At 36.9% G+C, this 12,163-nt stretch overlaps 2 protein-coding genes across 3 annotated transcripts; one reads left to right on the forward strand and one right to left on the reverse strand.

The window, feature by feature from the left end:
- Window positions 1-3,883: 3,883 nt before the first annotated feature.
- Window positions 3,884-7,240, forward strand: LOC103441346 (cytoplasmic 60S subunit biogenesis factor REI1 homolog 1-like). The gene is made up of 5 exons (XM_008380026.4): window positions 3,884-4,154; window positions 5,324-5,887; window positions 5,987-6,156; window positions 6,456-6,674; window positions 6,811-7,240. Exons 1-5 carry the CDS (start codon window positions 4,050-4,052, stop codon window positions 6,968-6,970), a joined length of 1,218 nt encoding a protein of 405 aa, XP_008378248.4. The 5' UTR covers window positions 3,884-4,049; the 3' UTR covers window positions 6,971-7,240.
- A 996-nt stretch (window positions 7,241-8,236) lies between these two features.
- Window positions 8,237-11,625, reverse strand: LOC103410805 (uncharacterized). Of its 2 annotated transcripts, none has more exons than XM_008349469.4 (4): window positions 11,399-11,625; window positions 9,169-10,224; window positions 8,688-8,724; window positions 8,237-8,434 (listed from the first exon to the last, which is right to left on the reverse strand). In XM_008349469.4, the coding sequence occupies exons 2-3, from the start codon at window positions 10,065-10,067 to the stop codon at window positions 8,688-8,690; spliced, it is 936 nt and encodes a 311-aa protein (XP_008347691.1). In that variant the 5' UTR covers window positions 10,068-10,224; window positions 11,399-11,625; the 3' UTR covers window positions 8,237-8,434. The 2 variants fall into 2 exon arrangements, with proteins under 2 accessions (XP_008347691.1, XP_070682958.1); XM_070826857.1 differs by having other exon boundaries at window positions 8,237-8,458; window positions 11,399-11,597.
- Window positions 11,626-12,163: the final 538 nt, after the last annotated feature.

The following is a 12,163-nucleotide window of genomic DNA, read 5'->3' on the forward strand; positions in this document are numbered from 1 at the left end:
CATTTGCACTGAACTTGCACTCCATATATTCTGTCTTTGATCGGCTTAGGCGAAGACCTTTAGATTCCAACACTTCTCTCCAAAGGTTAAGCTTTGCATTTACCCCTTCCTGAGTTTCATCTATCAACACTATATCGTCTGCGAAAAGCATACACCAAGGAATATCACCTTGAATATGTCATGTTAACTCATCCATTACCAACGCAAAAAGGTAAGGACTTAAGGATGAGCCTTGATGTAATCCTACAGTTATGGGAAAGCTTTCGGTTTGTCCTTCATGAGTTCTTACGGCAGTCTTTGCTCCTCCATACATATCCTGTATAGCTTGGATATATGCTACTCGTACTCCTTTCTTCTCTAAAATCCTCCAAAGAATGTCTCTTGGGACCCTATCATACGCTTTTTCCAAATCTATAAAGACCATGTGTAATTCCTTTTTCCCATCTCTATATCTTTCCATCAATCTTCGTAAGAGATAGATTGCCTCCATGGTTGAGAGCCCTGGCATGAACCCGAATTGGTTGTCCGAAACCCGTGTCTCTTGCCTCAATCTATGCTCAATGACTCTCTCCCAGAGCTTCATTGTATGACTCATTAGCTTAATTCCCCTATAGTTCATGCAATTTTGTACATCGCCCTTATTCTTGTAGATAGGCACCAAAGTGCTCATTCGCCACTTATTCGGCATCTTCTTCGTTTTCAAAATCCTATTGAAAAGGTCAGTGAGCCATGTTATACCTGTCTCTCCCAAAACTTTCCACACTTCGATTGGTATATCGTCTGAGCCTACTGCTTTTCTATGCTTCATCTTCTTCAAAGCTTCACCCACTTCTTCCTTCCGGATTCTACGATAAAAAGAGTAGTTTCTACACTCTTCTGAGTTACTCAACTCCCCTAAAGAAGCACTCCTTTCATGTCCTTCATTGAAAAGATTATGAAAATAACCTTTCCATCTGTCTTTAACCGCGTTCTCTGTAGCAAGAACTTTTCCATCCTCATCCTTGATGCACCTCACTTGGTTTAGGTCATTTGTCTTCTTTTCCCTTGCTCTAGCTAGTTTATAGATATCCAACTCTCCTTCTTTGGTATCTAGTCGCTTATACATATCGTCATAAGCCGCTAACTTAGCTTCTCTCACAGCTTTCTTCGCCTCTTGCTTCGCTTTTCTATACCTTTCACCATTTTCATCGGTCCTATCCTTGTATAAGGCTTTACAACATTCCTTCTTAGCCTTCACATTTGCTTGTACCTCCTCATTCCACCACCAAGATTCCTTTTGGTGTGGGGCAAAGCCCTTGGACTCTTCTAATACCTCTTTTGCTACTTTTCGGATACAACTAGCCATGGAATCCCACATTTGGTTAGCTTCCCCCTCTCTATCCCACACACACTGGGTGAAAGAACAAAACACACTATCACCATAACATAGTTTCTAAACAGAGGCAAAAACAACCAGCAAAAAAAAAAATTTAACTAAGCACCGAAACATATGGTCTGAAATAATTAAAACAACTAAACATAGCACTAAAATAACTCCATAACAAGCAAAAAGTCTAAAAACCCATTACCTGACAAAGACAGCAAGAACTCCAAGTGCAAATCCTCAAGAGAGAACCTGTGAAACGCTAAACACAAAAGCACAAAAAAAAAAGCAATTAAAATTCGATGCTCAAAATGAAATAACATCACACACGAAAGACTAACAACATCACAGTTGCAGGATAAAATAAAAGCTCAAAAGTAAAACAAATACAAAGACAAAAAGCAGAACAAAAAAGAGAACAAAACTTAGAAACCCAGATTTGGAGGCAGCAAAAACACAAACGGGATATAACATAGAACTCCAAAACAAAAGAAAACAACGGGAGAGAAAGAGAAATAAGAAAGGAAAGCTGAAAAGGCAAAGGTGAGGGATGATCGATACGTGGCGGAAGCTAAACCAAAAACAACAAAAAGCAAAACCAAAAACAACAAAAAACATCTTTCTCACAGGTGGAAGAGGCTATAACAAAATTGAGAAAATGGCAAAATCGGCAAGTCACTATACAACTTGAAAAAAAATCTATGTGAAGAAAACAAAGGGCGAAGCGGAAAGTGCACTGTTAATGAACAATACCAATCCATCAGTTTTTAGAAGAGAGTAATGTCCAAATGTCGTTTCAACATCTTTACCCCATTTGGGAATGAATTAATCTTCATTAAACATAATCTATGTTCAATCTCAAAAACTATAGTTGTCAGATAAATTAAACTTTTTTGGTCGTCATTGTCATTTACTATTTATGCCATGTTCTTAAATATGGGAAATTATTAGATAGTACAGCATTACTACGTCAGCATGTAGTACTTTGAAATTTTGCCATGTGTTCAGTGCTTAAAATTTTTAAAAGAGTGAAAAAATGATGATGGGACAATTTTCTTAATAAATGCATATTTTATCTTAATATTACATAATTACTGTTTTGTCCTCCTTATGTAAATATTGTGTATCAAAAGTGAAGATAAAATAGGAAAAATAGGGATATGATTGTCATTTCTCAAAAGATACAAAATTCCTATTTTGTCCTCCTTATGTAAGTATCGTGCATTAAAAGTGAAGGCAAAATAGGACAAAAAGGGGCAAAAGATACAAAATTATTATTTTGCCCTCCTTATGTAAGTATTGTGTATCAAAAGTGAGGGTAAAATAGGAAAAAAAAAGTGGCAAAAAGTTGACAATGAGAGTTATCTTAATAATAGTACTAGCATTTGCATACACACTTTGTATATATGAACATATTTTTTTAGAAAATGAGAAGGAGGGAGAGGGAGAGAGAGAGAGAGAGAAGGGGTGGGAGGTTTTTTTTTGGTGTTTTTGGTTTTTTTTTTTTTAATTTTAAATATTAAAGATATTTTACCATCACATGTATGTAAGGTTTCAATAAAAAACAGTAAAATTTGGACCTGTGAAATTACATTATTGCCATCATTTTTTTTATGTGATAAAAGACTAAGTTATCTTTTCACTGTATTGTAGTTGACAAAGAGAGTTTCATTAATTAATATAAATATATAAATAAAATAAAAAGAAAAGAAAAATAGAGAAAAAAAACCACCGCCCATCCTGTGAGACGGTACGGCAATCTCCCAAACTCCCTCCATAATCAATCTCAGCTCCAACCCGACAACCACATATACTATCGTCCCTCCTTTTTGCTTCTTCTCCCTCTCGCATATCTTTTGATAATGGTTTTCTTAACAACTATCAAAGTGTTTTTCCAGATTTAGCAAACTGTTTTCTGGATTGAATTTAAATTTACACAAAAGAAAACACTTCGTTTTCGAGATCGAGGTCCATAACAATTATCAAAACCACAAACCATTATTTCCAAATTTAACAAAACCATTATCAAAGTGTTTTCCAGATTGAATTCAAATTTAAAACCGATCCGTCTCCTACTTAGCAAACAAAAATTTCAGGTTAAGGACGTCAAAGTTTGTTCCAGACTGAAAAATTTACACAAAAGATAAAAAAAAATGGATTAGTGAGAGAGGGAGAAAGGAGTAGACCAGAGAGAAAGGAAGCGGTGCGGCGGAATTAGGGCGCAGGTTAGGGTTCTGCTTTGCGGTGTCAGGCTGCCAGTGACGGCCGTCTGTTTTTCATTTTTCTCCTTTTTCCGACGTTTCAGTTACAAACTAGTAATTACTAGTACAGTGATATTTCCATTTCAATATTGAATAATATCTCAACTTCGAATATTTAATCTCCGTAAATGTGAAGAGGAAAACGAATATTTATTGCTTTTAAGATATTGGGCCTCAAACACACGAGCCCAAATATGACCAATGGACCAAAACGCAGGCCCATGAGGATTGGGAAAAGCTTTCCTGATGCTGAGGCTTGTGCTTGCGCCATCAAACACCTGGCGGACGACGCTCCTCTTTCATACACCGTTTCAATTGTCACCGACTGCGAGCCGTTGCACGCTTTTCTTTGACCCCATAAAACCCACCCGCCGCCTCCTTCCTCCTCCGTCGTATCCCAAACCACAGAGAGAGAGAGAGAGAGAATGTCAGGGCTAACATGCAACTCTTGCAACAAGGAGTTTCTGGACGACTCGGAGCAGAAGCTCCATTACAAGTCCGAATGGCACCGCTACAATCTCAAGCGCAAGGTCCCCGATCTTTTTCTCCTCACCATACAATTTTATTTCTAGGGTTTTGCTTTGATGTTTTTTCATTCGATTTATTGCTTTTTTGATATGGGAAAATCGAAAGATTGGAATTTCCCAAACGCTGGATAAGAAAACGAATTCCATTCTTCTGGGATGAATATAAAGTTCATGTTTTTTTGTTTGTTTGGCTTTGATTCCAAACATATGTTTGAATATTTTGATTGCTGATTAAATTTTAGTCCTGCTGATGCTTTTTGGATGTTTGTTTGGTTTTCTGATGAAACTGAGCTGAACCTGTCTTTAAATTTTCACTATCTCCCCATAGATAGTTCGAAATGCATTGGAACAATAATCAATTTTGGCTCGAATGGTTTGTAGAGGAACTCTACCTTCTCGGATCCATTCAACACGTGCAATTTCTTTTCCGTCAATACGTCCTGCAATTTGTACTTGAATCCCTTTTGTACCTGCCTGTCCAGTTAATTCAATAGCTTTTTTCATTGCTTTGCTAAATGAAACTATATTCTTTAATTGTCCGGCTATAAATTCTGCACATGAAGCTATATATATATATATATATGTGTGTGTGTGTTAACGATATGTTCTCTATGGTAGCTGAGTTCATGAATTATGGTCAACAAAGGGGCTGAAACTAATGCGATTAGTCGTATTAATTATAATTTTGGTTAAAGTCAGACATCCAATTGCTTCGATTTGAATTATCCGGAGGATGCCTAACCAGTCATCCATAATATCAAATAAATCATTTTCGTCTTTGGTAAATTTACCAAGGGCTATAGTCATAGTGATCCTCCTATTCAACTACTTCAACTGAAGAGGACTCAAACCTCCACGCTCTTTAGCAAGAGATTTTGAGTCTCGCGTGTCTACCAGAGGACGGTAGATTCTGCGTAATTAATCGTTTCTTGGTCTCTGTTCTTTCCACTAAGCCTGTAGCAATATTCTTGTATTTTGAGTTTCTTTTGAGTTATATTTTAATTGGCTATGCATTATGTTGTCTTGTTAAAGCTCGTTTGACGAAATGCTTTCATTTGATATGTTGTGGCATGCTATTGTTCCTTTGTAGTTTACAGTTTACCAGCCTATTTAGTGACAGACGTGTTTTGATGAGTTTTAATAAATTATGAAATTTTCTTGAAAACAATCAGGTAGCTGGGGTTCCTGGAGTGACAGAAGCGTTATTTATAGCGAGACAAGCTGCACTTGCTCAGGAGAAAAATGGTTTGAGTGAAACCCCGATGCTCTACAGTTGTGGTCTTTGTGGCAAAGGGTATAGAAGTTCTAAGGCTCATGCTGAGCACCTCAAGTCACGAAGTCACATTCTGCGGGCCTCTCAAGGGGCCAGTGAACAAGAAGAGAAGCCAATAATTAGGCCACTTCCGAGTCGTGTTGTTAACAAAACTCCCCCGAAAAGAGAGGCAAATGATGAGGAAACTGATGAAAGTGAAGATGAGTGGGTGGAGTTTGATCCTGACGAAGACTTGTCAAAATCTTTGACTGATATGAATGTGGATGAGCATGCATCTGAAGAGGATATGGATGAAGATAACGACTTTGAGGAATTGGATCCAACTTGTTGCTTTATGTGCGATCATGATCACAACACCATAGAGAGCTGCATGGTTCACATGCACAAACAACATGGATTCTTCATTCCTGATATCGAGTATTTAAAGGATCCAAAAGGCCTCCTTACTTATCTTGGTCTCAAGGTACTGAAATATGCATTACGTTCTTTTCCTGTAGAAACTTGTTCCCGTTTTGGATTTTTCCTCATAAATTGGCTGACTCTTCATGTCTTTACTTTTCAGGTTAAAAGGGATTTCATGTGTCTGTACTGCAATGATAGGCGCCATCCTTTTAATAGTTTGGAAGCAGTTAGGAAGCATATGGTGGCAAAAAGCCACTGCAAGGTACATTACGGTGATGGTGACGATGAAGAGGAAGCTGAGTTGGAAGAGTTCTATGATTACAGCAGCAGGTTTTTGTCCTTTCCTATCCAATTTATTTAAGGGAACTTTAACGAAAAGCACCCGGTACTGTTCACTTTAACGAAAAACCACATTTTTACACTAAAAAGTCAATCCTGGTACTATTCACTTTACCCTTTATTTTGTCCTTATCATTAAAACTCAAAGTTTTCAAGCCCTTTTCATTAGTTTTCCTTTTATTTAATTCTGTTGATGGCTGTTTAATTATGTCAAAGTGTTCCAAGTATTCCTTTCCTTCTTTATATATGTTGGTATGTCTTGGCTGAATTGCTTCTGTCTTGGTTTTTAGTTATGTGGATGAGGCTGGCAAACAACTCGTAGTATCCGGTGATATGGATAATAGCGTAGAACTTGGGAGTGGTGGTTCTGAGCTCATTATTACTAGAAGATCTGATGATGGTATATCATCGAAAACACTTGGTTCCAGGGAATACTTGCGCTATTATCGCCAGAAGCTGCGCCCATCACCTGCTAATGGTGTCGCCATTACAGCTGCATTAGCCTCAAGGTGTGTTTCTAATCCCATATGCTGAGTCTGCTCTGGTTTTGACAAAATAATTTGGATCGACGCTTCCCCCATATTCAGCATAAACGCTAGGTTAGAACAAATCATTTGATAACATAAGTTGTGTTCTAATTTTCAGGTACCGAAGCATGGGATTGGCAACGGTGCAGTCAAAAGAACGAATGGTCAGGATGAAGGTACTGAAGGAAATGAGAAGATCGGGAGTGGAGGCTATGCGGAGTAAGATGGGAATGAAAAGCAACGTCATCCGGAACCTGCCCAAGAATTGCACATATTAGTCTCAACACCTGCGATATCTGGAGCTGAATGATGAGTGTTGAGAGCCACAAGTTTTTGATGTATTTTTCTATTTTTCTGAGAGTTTTTCTACCAGTAAACATCTATTAAGTTGTATCTTTTGTATTTTAAAAACCAGTTTGAGCATTCATAGCCAGTGGCAGTATTTCGTTTGTATGAACTACAATTTTTACAATCATGCAAGACAAGTAATCACTTTTTTCGCCGGCTCTCAGAGGGGAAAGGCCAGCCGCGTCGGGGTTTGATCAAAATGCATATTAGCCACGAAATTATATTAGTATAGATTTAGACGCTTAAAATATTAGGTCCTCACATATATTAGTATAGATTTAGATGCTTAAAATATTTGACAACTTAATAAAGCAAAACAAGAGATGAGTTTTCTAGTGGTTTATGTATTTTAAGATGGTTTTGCTTTATTAAGTTGTCAAGTTTTTTAAGCTTTTAGACTTATAGACTAATATAATCCTGTGACTAATATGCATTTGATCCTCACATGTCGTTAAAATGAGTACCTTAGGAGTGCAGGAAGGGGGCATTTATGCTCAACCCTATAAATGCTCATCATATAACTAATCATGTCACGTATCATTTCGCTTAACCTTGATTAATATTTTTCAAAATTGAAAAAGTAACTTTTAATGTGAAAGTTAAATATAGTTAGGTGAAAGAACACATTGTAGATAATTAGGTGTATAATGAACATACACCATAGTTATTATAGTGACGAGCAAAAATACTCCCGAGCAAGGATTGTTGCACGTGCGACGTTAATGCAACATTCTGAAAGGTTGCCAATTCAAGACAAAAAAATTGAAATGAGATTTTCTCAACGCGCTTCCTCTTAAGAACGGATGTCGTTTCCAGACGCTAACTGCCTAATTATTACACAATTAACACCAACAAATGTCTTAAGAAATGCCATGAAAAGATGGATTTTTTTTTTTTTTTGGATTAGAACTGGATATGCTTTAACGAGAGATGCTTTTCCTTTCAGACATAGACATGGAGGAGAGAAAAGAATATATATAAAACGAAACAACGGAAATAGTAATTGGGCAATTAGCACGAATGATCACTTTCAGCATTTGGTTGCGGACGGATAAAGGTTATTTTCGGAATGTGCAAATACAGCAAACGTAACTAGAAACATTGCTAATCTCATGCTTGACCCGAAATTTGAGAAATTTATAAGATTTGAAGCAAATGAAGGCTAAAACATTTAAGTAACAAAGGAGGCAATGGAATTGTCATGTAAAATGACCAATTAGCACATCTCATAAGTTGATAACAAATTTCAGCAATTTACAATCCAGATGCTTCTTTTACATGTAAAAACCACTGAAGAAGATGAGATCCACAGCAAGCATCCCAGTGCCTTTCCACTTCGGCGTCTTCCGATGGATCTCCTTCTTTCTTTCCTGCACTTCTATTCTACTAGAGCCCTGCCAAAGGATATAATACACGTCCTATGAAATCGATAGACGTACTGTAAGTTCGGTTTATTGTATGAAAGATGAGAACTTGAGAGGGCTACAAAACCCAACGCCGCGTAGAAAATGAGTCCCATCTTTTTTTATATATTAGTTAGTATATGTAGATATTATGGCCCAGATTAATTTACTAAAGAACTTTCTATTCAGTTGAAACTTAAGAATGAACGAATGTGTATGCAGGTGATCAATGAATAGAGCATACCTAATTGTCATAGAAGCGAGAACGACGTCTACGAGAACTGCAAATAAAAGAGGAAATGTGCATAAATGTTAGGTAAAGACAAGAAACAAATGAATTCTACAATCTTTTACGAGAGTTAAACAAGAGCCGTAATGCTCATGTGCCCGTACTGAGCTCTCCAAGCCCCACTTAAAGAGATTCCTCTACTGGCACAATCAGTCCAACAAGAAAATGAATCAAATGGTGCATTTTTTTAAGGGAATTTCAGTAAGATGGTGCACTAGATTTCTTGCAGTAGCGTAATAGTCATGACTTCCTATCCATGCAAGAATGTTGATTGTTCGAGGATATAGAGCATAACAGGATGAGTTACGGATTCCATTTTGATTTTAAAAAAATGACGTACAAACACACTCGTAGCAGAAAGATACCATTATATGAATCAATGAGGTTAAAATCTAAAGAAATCCCACACAAAAATTGAATAAGGAACATTGCAGACCTGCGATGACTAGAGCCACCTCTGGAGAAGCCACTTGTACTCATAAACTCGTCATCGGTCTCATCTGCCCTATACTCGGGGAATTCAACAGATGTCACAGAACCTTCATCAGAATTTGAATTATCATAACTTGCTCGGCGATTTCCTCTTCTTGTGTCAGCAACTCTTGACCTTCTTCTGTTTCTAGAATTCCTCAAGTTATCAAAAACCTGATATAAGATGCAGGAGGTCCACCAGTTGCGTTCATCCCCATGGAAGTCCTCAAACTCATCTCCAGTCTCATCGTCACCATATTCAATCACATAATCTCCTAAAACCACCCCACGAGGGACTTCTGAATGTATAGTGCTCAAAACATCTATGATCTCAGAGGACTGCTGGAAATTTTCCCAATCAAGCAGCCGAGCAGGATCAATCTTTGAAGGACGAGAATGAGGGTGCTCCAGCTGAGCATGTTTTTGTAATTCCAAATACGAACCCATAAATTTACATTGATGCACCTCACAACAACGCTTTTTCACATCCAGATGTACACGAGCCTTGTCAACAACAACCCACCCATTAACTTCCCCCCTACACAAGGGACAAGTAGGCTTGCAATCGTCTTCTGATGCCTTTGGCTCAGTATTTTCTGCAGGACTCACAACAGATTTTGTAGGAGATGACATACCATATGCACTCTTGAAGCGGTCTAAACAATTGGAGTGTAGGTGGTTTGTGTCGCAAACAAAAGGACGGCACCCTTTCTCATAAGATGAGCACTGAAGGAGTACACCATTGTGGGGGAAATCCAAACATATAGGACAAGTTACATCTTCCCAGTTTATATTTAACTCAATATCATCCAAACTGAATGAACTGGGTTGAAGCTCTCTTTGATTAGAAGCTTCAAGGGCCATGGTGGGGTATATTACTTAGAATTAACACAAGCACATGGCATGCACCACACAATCGGATCAGAATTACCACTTTAACAATAGAAACTCTGAGCACAGGCAAACCAATCTTCCAGGTTAATAGCCACTGATCAAATATGATAGCATCCTACATGAGACTCTGCATAGCAAATGATCACAGTAAGTATGATGAATAGTGTACAGAAAAGCTAGGAGATGAAGAAATGCAAAATTGCTCACCATATTCTATACTCTTCGGAAAAAAAAAACTTCGATAACCTAGAATTAAAAACAATATTTCCAATGACTATAGCTATTAAAGCATATTAGAGGAACCCTGTAAATGATATATATTGAACAAACGAGACAGGGCGAGGGTTATGAGAAGGATAGGTTTTTGCAGACATTATTCTAACAAAGATGAGTTGCGATGAGCCAAATAACACTGCTTTTTGAAACAAGGTACCGAAATTAGCACAACCCATCACAAAACTTCTGTTAAATTAGCATATTACCCCTTTTTTATGATCTAAATGTGCAGCATGATTACCAGGAAAATTAAAGCATGTTCAGTAAGACATTTTTTCTTCCGAACCGAAAGAAGCCAGGTCAACTGTATGGATTTAGCTAAGCAGAGTAACCAAACAACATAGAACACAATACATATATAATCTCAATTCGTTTTGTTTCCTTTTATTGAGTTGGTTTCAGTACCCAATATGTTATGTTGTATGCTTGTCACCAATTCTCCAGGTTGAATGTTGATTAGAACAACCGATAAGAAAGTCAACAGAAGCAAACAGCCATCACAGGAAAATCAATTTCAACAAGCAATTTCTTCAGCCTACTTAACCAATAATATACTATCCCATCAAATTCAACAACACATTATCTTTATACACTAGAACAAGCAAACTCAACTAATTATATCAATTTGAAAACATCAATTAAGCTGAAAAAATGGATATTAAAACAAAATTAATCAATCGCAAACATTTCAAATTAAACAAATTGATTAACCCAGCAAGCATAAACAACAAAGAATCACAGTTGTTCTGAGAAAATATGAATCAGAACCAATAACTAATCACAAAAACTGATCAAACCAAAACATAGGTTATTCAGTGAACTGAGAAATGATCCAACAAAACGACCCAAGGCAGCAAAATCATTGGTGAAAAGTTAAAAGATGGAAACTTTACTCTAATGAGCACCCAGTAAAATCAACAAAAACCAATAAATCAATCCATGATTCACAACCAAAGCATCAATCAGAAAGGGACAAAAGAAACCCGAAAGAAATTGAGAGAGAGAACTGGGAACCTGGGTCTCACCTAATATATAAGAATCATCGATTGAAAAATGGGGGAGAACTCGAAGTGGAGATTGAGGCCAAAGAGGAGGAGAAAGAGAGGGGCTTGGGAATGAAAGAAATTTTATTTTATTTGGTTTTTGTTGCAAGGCTTGAGGTTTATGAGAGCAAAGAGAGCATTCTTTCTTGGTCTCTCTCTTTTGTTTGTGTTTTGTGTGTGCGCGATTGGGGTTTGGGGAAGCCAGTTTTGTGAGGAGTAGGTTGGTAGGGTCTCTGTTTCTCTTTTCAATTTTTTTCTATTTATTTTCTCTTTTATTTTATTTTTACAAAAAAATTGATATATCGTTATCATGAGTCTCGTTTTCCTATTCCTTAATTTTTTTTAGTGACAACAAATTTATGATCACTTATCCTTAAATTTGATATGTAGAGTCAGATATAAACATTAAAAGCACGTTCACTCCACCTTTTATATCAATTTAACAATAAGTGATCAACCACTTAGTATTATGGTTTAATAGTATTTATTTTCACTGGTAAGTGAGAGGTCTTAGGTTTGATTCTCATCAAAAACGAATTTGAACCACATTATTGCTAGCACATTGTGAGGCTAAGTCCATCCTATATATTGTTTCTTCAAAAATAAAAAATAAAAAATAAAAAAATAAGTGACCATACATATAATTTTTTATGAGAAGGGATTTTAATTTTTTTTTCAAAAAATAAGAATTAGTTGTGGGACCAACTTCATATCGAACTTCAACAATCTGAACCGTCTATTTTGTAA

The sequence above is a fragment of the Malus domestica genome, chromosome 08 (genome assembly GCF_042453785.1).
Source record: "Malus domestica chromosome 08, GDT2T_hap1".
Taxonomy (NCBI): domain Eukaryota; kingdom Viridiplantae; phylum Streptophyta; class Magnoliopsida; order Rosales; family Rosaceae; genus Malus; species Malus domestica.